At 43.4% G+C, this 8483-nt stretch overlaps 1 protein-coding gene across 1 annotated transcript in view; it reads right to left on the reverse strand.

Moving 5' to 3' along the window:
• The window catches only part of Exoc6b (exocyst complex component 6B), a 425980-nt gene extending 418029 nt beyond the window's left edge, over nt 1-7951 (reverse strand). The window contains exon 1 of the mRNA XM_021190223.1: nt 7734-7951. Within this exon, the coding sequence (XP_021045882.1) occupies nt 7734-7843 (110 nt within the window). The 5' untranslated portion in view covers nt 7844-7951. The remainder of the gene's footprint in view (nt 1-7733) is intronic.
• Between the last annotated feature and the right edge of the window lie 532 nt (nt 7952-8483).

Here is an 8483-nt window from a genome sequence, read left to right on the forward strand (position 1 = left end):
AAGTACAGAATACCCAAGATACAGTCCACAGAGCCCAAAAAGCTCAAAAAGCTCAACAAACTGAAGTGCCCAAGTGAGGACACCTCAGTCCCACTTGGGAGAGAAAAGAAAGCAATCACAAGTGGGGAGAGAGGGACCTGGAAGGGAAAGGAGATGGGGTGGGAGAGAGTGGGGAGGAGAGGGGAACCTGATCTGGTATTGAGTGAGGGAAAAGGACTGAAGCCCTGAGGGCCAGCAGAAAGAATGTAAACAGGCAACCTCAGGAAATAGGAGGTTGAGGGGACCCCCCCAGAAGGCTTATTTCACTTAATAAAATGTCTTCCAGATTAAACCCTTTTGTTAAGTATGAGTGGCCTTTTACCGTGTGTATACATGCATGCTTGTAAACACCATGTTACCTTCATCTAGTGCTGAATCATACTGGTTCTACTTTTAACTTTTTGAGGACTCTCCACACTGTTTTCCATAATGGCTGTACCAAGGCACAATTCCACTAGCAGTCTATAGAGATTTTCATTAGATCTTTACCAACACTTACATTGTCTTTTTTTTTTTTTTTTTTTTTTTTAATCGTGGTCTTATATAGTACAGGCTCCTCCTGAACTCCTGGTTCTTCTGCTTCTACTTCCCAAATACTGGGATTAAGGCATACATCACCAAGCTGTGTTTCTTTTGTCTTTTTTATAATGATCATCTGAATAGGTATGAGGTAATGATGTGATATCTCATAGCAGTTTCAATTTCATCTCCCTGATGATTAGTGATATCAAGTATTTTTTCATATAACTACTGAAAAAAAGCCAACTATATGATTCAGTACTAGTCACACATATAGATACTTATACTTTAAAACTGACTTAAAAGTTCAAACAAAATAAAGCCCTTACTTAAAAGGATATTCTTTCCCTAGAATGCAAGAAACACTTAGCAACTCCCTGCTGCATAAAAATGGTCTTTTCTGGATGGAAAGCTGACCTGAATCATTATCTTGAGAAGTCTTTACCCACCCTTAGGAGTGTACAACTGCTCTTTCCTTAACACACACACACACACACACACACACACACACACTTATTTACACTATTTGCATTAAACCCTTTTCTCCATCAACTCCGACTTTCAGAAAAAAAAACAATTCCACTCATCTTCAATAAAAAGAGTGTAGTATATAGGGTGGTGGTAGAGCACCTGAATACAAGAAACCCAGAGTTACATACGAAACAAATGAGCAGCCTGAGCTTTGCTGAGCCAGGAGAATGTAAGCAAACAAGTAGGTGGTAGAGCAATGGGAAGGAAAGAAGCAGGCAAACATGTGGTGAAGAGATGGGAAAGGAAGCCAAGCCAAGCACTATGAAGAGGCATTGCTGTTCTTGCTCCTTAGGAAATGGTGACTTACTCTGTCCACCAGTAGATCCTATAACAAATACAAGTGCCAGTGGGCCCGTGCCTACTCCTTTGAGATCACTGACTACTGTGTGAGTTGCTGTGACTCCCAGAGCTGCATCCTAGCCCAAGCAGTAGAGCAGTACCTGCAAAGTTGGAGACCCACACCTGACTAAACTCGTCCTGCTCTGTTCACTCCTCATCATTGACCTTTTGCTAATCTCTCTAGTTGTTTGTTGTGGTTGTTCAACCGTGAGACTGAACAACTCTATGTTGAATTACAGTTTTTCCAAGCTCTGTCTAGCTTTGACCAGGGATTTCTCTCCTTTGGAATCTTTGGGTTGGACAAACATTTAACCATCCTACCTTTCAAAAGAAGATGTCATTGCTGATGCACAGGTGGCAGCACAGGTGCCACTACCATGAGCAAGTATGTGATGAAGAAATGGGAGAGAAAGAGAAGCAGAGAGGTTTGTGCACTATGAAGAGAGGAGGAACTAGAGACATGAGAGTAGTGAGGATCAGCCTGATGTAAGTAGCCTTTGCTGCCACCTGAGGCCATAGTGATTGTCAGGCCCATGCTGCCTCCAAGAGCTAAACGTCTGGGTCCATGGCCCTGTGGCAGCGGGGGTCTGTGTCAATGTCCATACCTATATTACCATCAAAGTACATGTGGATGTCCCTGAGGCCATGGTGACATCTAAGGACTGAGAAAAACTGGCCCACTCCTCACCTGAGAAGGTGGGACAGCTAACTCCAAAAGTAGGAGAGCTGGTTCTGCCACTCAGTGGCTGTAGCACTCAGGTATTCCTGTACTTTACCTGGGCAGTACAGTAGAAGTGGGACAGAAAAATAAACATAGTGATATTCACACACAGTGCATACATTCATCTAAACTAAAAACCATGGAGAGTGAACACATGCTGCACTAAGGAAGTAACCTATTACTTTTGGTTGTGGTGGTTTGAATGAGAATGTTCCCCAACAATAGGCTCATGTACCTGCATGCTTAGCCCCCAGTCGATGATGTGTTTAGAAGGATTAGGAGGTGTGACCTTGTTGGAGGAGGTGAACTTGTTGGAGAGGACAAGCTTTGAGGTTCAAAAGAAGACCCAGTGTCTCTTTGTCTGTCTGTCTGTCTGTCTGTCTGTCTCTCTCTCTCTCTCTCTCTCTCTCTCTCTCTCTCTCTCTCTCTAATCCAACATCCTCTTCTGGCCTCCACAGGCACTGAACAAGTACATAGACATACACATAAAATTTTAAAAATTAAATTAAATAAAATTCTTAGACTCAGTGAGATGATTTAATGGGTTTCAAAGACACTTCCCATACACTAGAGTTCAATCCTTGGGATCCCCTTGGTAGAAAAAGAGTACTGACTCACACAAGTTGTCCTTTGATCTTCATATGCCCACACACACTATGGCACACTCCCAAAAATAAATAGATAAATTGTAATTTTAAAAATATTTTTTAAAGAAGATGGGCAAGATGGCCTTGAGGGTATAAGAGCACTTGCTGTAAGCCTGAGGGCCTGAGCCCAATATCAGAATTAGAAGGAGAATGAATTCCATAAAGCTGCCCCTGACCTCCACCCACGCGCCATAGTGTGGATGCACCCCATACACATCACACACACAATGACCCTGATTCCACAGAGCCCCAAGGCACACAGTCACCCCCACATATATCATACACACACAAAAATAATAATAATTTCAATCATAACTAAAATATAAAATATTACTAAAGAGGTTACTGTTATAAAAATAAGTAATCTATAATGAATGATGTCTTTCCCTTCAATGACTACCAAAGACAGACTTTATTGGAGTCTACTAAAAGACTTTCATATATTTCTTTCACATTAAAATTGATGACAGGACCTCCTTTGTCTGGCCAGATGCTACAAACTGTTAAACACTACCAACTTGCTAAAATTCATTATTAGTATTAATGATAGATTCTTTTGGACCCTACTCAAGGGAGATAGAGGCAGGAATATATCCGGAATTCAAGGGCAGCCTCAAATATATGGCAATTTTAAGGCCAGTCTAGGCTACCAAAGACCTTGTCTCAAAGATAAAAATGAAACATCCTTCTGATATCTATTTTTGTATAAATAAGTGAAAATCTTGGAGAATGGGGCAATCTGATTTCCTAATTGGCAGCTGCTAGACCTTCCCTTGTTCTCCTTGCCTTCAGCAAAAGGGCTATCAGTCAAGCAGACAGCCAAATCGCCCTTACACCACTGGACATTTGGAACACTATGCTACACAATGACCCCAACTGCTTGCTCTGATCTCCAGAAATGAAAACATGTGTCCACACAGAAAACAAAACATAGGTCATTGTTCACAACAACTACAAAATAGAAATGATCAAAATATGCACCAATTTAATGATCAAATAAAATTTTATGGATATAAAATATGTCCATAAAATGAAGTATTATTCAGCAATAGAAAGAAATGAAGTACAGATACACACCCGTATGGATGAGTCTTGAGAACATTACTTTTGTAACAAAAAATAATAATTCTTGTAGAAGTCTGTTTACACAAAATGTCCACATGTCTAAAACAGTCAGACCCATAGAGAAAGCAAGAAAGAAGCTGGGTGTGGTGATGCACGCCTACCTGTAAGCCCAGCACCTAGGAGATAGAGGCAAAGGAGTCTGGAATCCAAAGTCGTCCTAGGCTACATATAACAAGTTCAAAGACACCCCTGAACAACAACAACAAAAAGTAAGAGGAAAGTAAGAATGGCATGGAGGAGAGGAAGCAAAATGAAAAGTGACTCTAACAGAATGTGTTTCTTTGGGAAAAGATAAAACAGTTCTAAATTAGACTATGATTGTTGCACAACTCTGTGAATATACTGCAAGTCATTCAGTTACACGTTCTAAACAATATATAAATCATGTTATATGAATTATATCACAACAAAGCTACTTTTTTAAGATGGGATTTCAAATACCCCAGGCTGGTCTTAAACTTGCTGTGTAGGCAACGATGACCCTGAGCTCCCTATCTTCCTGCGTCCACCATTCAAGTGCTGGGATTGCAGGCGTGAACCTCCATGCCCAGCTATAAAACTACTTTTTAAATGGCAATATATATCAGTATTCAAGCTAAAAATTTAAAAACAAAAATTTAGATACAATTAGAGTGAATGCTAATTGTTCTGACCCATCAATCAAAATAAGGAAATGACTACTATGAGTTAAATGTGATGTATAGAAGACGGAGAGATGGCTTAGCGTTTGATGGCTACCTACTCTTCCAGAGGACCCAGGTTCAATTCCGAGTATCATCACAGCAGCTCACAACTATCTGTAGGACCTGTTCCAGGGGATTTGCCACCCTCAAACAGATACACATGCAGGCAAAACACTAACATACATAAAATAATTGTTAAAAGAGTAGAAATACAGACATGGAATTTGAAAAATGAAAATACGGGCTGTTATTCATATTCATAACTGATTTGAATCAGAATGTTAGTACTTGGGATGTGAGGGTGATCTGCTTGTGCCATCTGTCACCCCACTGATCACTCCAGTTGACTGGGCTGATATGGCTAGCTAGGCAGGTGTTCCCTTCCTTCTTCACTGCTCAAGAAGCAACCTTCCCAGGCTGCACCGAGGATAACCTCCATGAATGGAGGACTCTCTTTAGCCAAGGGTTTAAGTGTGGTTGTGTCACTACACCATAGCCTCAAAAGAAGTTCTCAGCCATGTATGGTTGGTGCATGCCTTTAATCGAAGCTGGAGATGCAGAGGCAGGCAGATCTCCGTGAGTTTCAAGGCCAGCCTGATCTATTTGCTAAGTTCTAGGACAAACAGAGAGCTACATAGTAGAGAAACCCTGTCAAAATAAATAAATAAATAAATAACACAAATCCTTAAACCAGAAACAGCAGGTCTCTGGTTCAGCAGATAAAGAAAGGCACTTGTAGAGCCTAGTGACCTGAGATCAATTCTCTGAATTCACATGGTAGAAGAAAAGAACACACCCTGCAAGTTTCCTCTGACCTTCAGAGTGTGCTATGGCATCAGCATGTGTGTGTACACAAACACATGCATACATATATACATACACACATGTTAAAAAATTTTAATCCAAATCTTCTAATACTACAGCCAGAGAAAGCAACTAAAACTAATAGGGTCATGTGATAGTTCCTGCACCTTTTTTATTGTTACTAACAATGTCTTCATACAGTAACAGACTTCATAATTCACACACTCTCACAGAACCAGAAGAAAAAGAATTCAGTTATAATAATAAGAAAATTTGAGGAGAATGAGTAACATGTTTAAATTATAATGTATATATGTATATATGATACCAACATGATTAAGTTACAATGTATTACTAAAGTCAAGAAAAGTAAACAGCAAAATTCAGTTTATGCAAATACACACTACTGGTGCTGGACATATAGCCCAGTGGGCCGAATGCTCACCTGACAGGCAGCAGTAAGCCTGTCCAATCACTAGCATGACTGTAATAAAACTAAGATTGATGAGGCTAAGCCATAGTCCCAGCTCTTAGGAAGTGTGATGAAGATCAGAAGTTCAAGGGTATTCTCAGCTAGACAGCAAATATGAATACAGCCTGGAATACGGGAAACTACAGCTCCATGCTAGAAATAAAAGATAAAATGTACTACTGTTTCGCTGAGGGTTAACAAACTAAATCACAGTAATCTAAATTAAAGTTATTTATTACATAAAACAACAGCAACCAGAAACCACAAGCAACTCAAGACAGCATGTCCTGATAAGGAATCCTTCCTAAAACTCTGGTGATTCTAAACCCTCAATTCAGTAGACAAATTTCTTAACCTAACATTTTCAGTCACTCTACTGTCACTTTAGTTACTGAAAGCCAAATAGTAATAGCCACTAATAACATATGTAAGAGAATATTCATGAGTGACACTGGGCTTTTATAAAAGACTGCAAAATGTCAATCACACTGGCCTTTCACACAAGAAAACGGTAAAGGAAAGGAGCACGACCAAGATCATGGTCATGATAGTGATAGAGAGGAAAAGGAATCAACGCTGGGAAAGAACTGGCACAATAGAAAACGGGAGTTAAAAACTCAGTGTTAAAGCATTGTGTGGCATCCCAAGGCCCTGGGTTGTGGGGGTGGGCAGAGGGGAGGAAAGACAAACTACTAAGGTCAGTTACTTCCAGGAATGACACTGAGAAAACGTGCTTGGCACCAATCATGGAGCCTGGAGAAGAAAGCTATGCAAGTGAAGCTAAAAGTAAAAGTCCCCAGCCTTCGGTCACTCGTGACTGGGACAACTCTCCCCATGAAAATGTCAACACTGATTAGTGATGCGCTATAGAGGGAGGCGCACTGATATATATTGTACAAGGAGGGGTAAAGATGATTTTCAACGCATGTACTGAACAGAGACCAGAAAGTACTACAGGAAAGGATCGGGAGGAACTAGTTCTAGGACACCAGGAAACCGAGGAGGGGGGTCAGTTCAAAATTGGGCTTGCTGAATAATTTTCAACAGGAAGTACAGCAGATGGTAATCCCCAACTAAGGCAGAACAAAAGTAGCGAAGAATCTGTGGGCTGTGCAGTTCAGCTGAAGAGGGCTTGCCTGCAAGACACTGTGTTCCGTCCACACCACCACAAAAAAATTAAAAAGACGGAAAGGCTGGGTGTCCAGCACAGAGTGCCTGAGCTGGGAGAGAAACCCATTTCCCTTCCCCTGCGACCTTGGACAAGTCACTCCTCTTCCCGGCGTCTCATCCGATACAGGGGAAACAGTAACTGTACCCCGGCGGTAGGATTGCTCAACGGCTTCCATAGATGTATTTGCACATTAATTCACACAAAGCCTCGCGCTCTGTGTAACAAGTGCAAGGTAATTAAGCCGAGAAAGGCCGGGTACGTCCTGACATCTCCACGGGCAATGCAGGTGGAAGCTCTCGGAGAAGGTGTCAGGGGAGGGAGCACAGAGCATGTCCAGGTAGTGGCAAGGTCCTGAGACTTACACCTGGACTGGGTCGTCCTCAAGAACTGGGCTCTCGGGAGGGAAGGTGGGAGGACACTTCCTTCAGGACCGAGAAAGCCGGGACGCTCCCGGAGGACCTGTGATGGGCAGTTCCACCGCGCGCAGAGCGGGCGCTTGCTCCTCCTGACTGAAGAGCTGCTAACCAAAGGGAGCGGCGGCCCAGTAGAGCCGCGCCTCACCCTTTCTCCTCGGAGAAGCTCCCCAGCAGGGCCTCGCCCAGGACGCGGGACACCCGCGACTCTCCCCACAGCCAGCCGCCGCGCTCCGCCTGCTCCAGCCGACCCGGCCCCGCCCCAGTACCTGAGCGTGGGCCCGATGCAGGCCGTGTCTGTGCTCTCGATCTCCCTCAGGATCCGCTCGTGCTCCGCCGCCGTCTCCAGGCTCTCCTCCGCCATCTTCGCCCGCTCCATCGCAGGGCGCTGCCGCGCGGCCCTCTCTCAGCGAGTACCCCACGATCCCTCTGCCCAGGATCTGCGGCCGCTGGGCCAGCACCCCGCAGCGCGACCCCGCCCTCGGATGCCACGCCCCCTTGCGTCAGCCCTGCCGCGAGCGTCGCGCGCAGCCCACTGGGATTCGTAGTTCTCTGGGTCAGGCTGAACTGGATTCTGCCCATTCGTACACACTTTATCTGTGCAAATTGCCTCTACTTTGGTATAGATACAGAGCTTTACGACACATGTGTACAGTGACATGAAATCAGGCAGTGGTACTAACCCCGCACATTTTTTAAAAATGTTTATGAGTATTTTGCTTGTATGTATGTCTGTGCACTACATGTATGCGTGGTGCCCAAGGAAATCAGAAGAGGGTGTCAGATCACCTGGGACTGGAGTTACAGATGGTTGTGATGTCACTAGTAGGTTCAGGGAAGAACCACGGTGTTTTTATCGGCTGAGTCTTCTCTCCAGCCCCTAAATATGAAGTCTAGGCTGGCCTTGAACTCATGACCATCCTGCCTCCACTTCTTCTTCTTCTTCTTCTTCTTCTTCTTCTTCTTCTTCTTCTTCTTCTTCTTCTTCTTCTTCTTCTTCTTCTTCTTCTTCTTCTTCT

This window comes from Mus pahari, chromosome 2 (assembly GCF_900095145.1).
Source record: "Mus pahari chromosome 2, PAHARI_EIJ_v1.1, whole genome shotgun sequence".
In the NCBI taxonomy this organism is placed as follows: domain Eukaryota; kingdom Metazoa; phylum Chordata; class Mammalia; order Rodentia; family Muridae; genus Mus; species Mus pahari.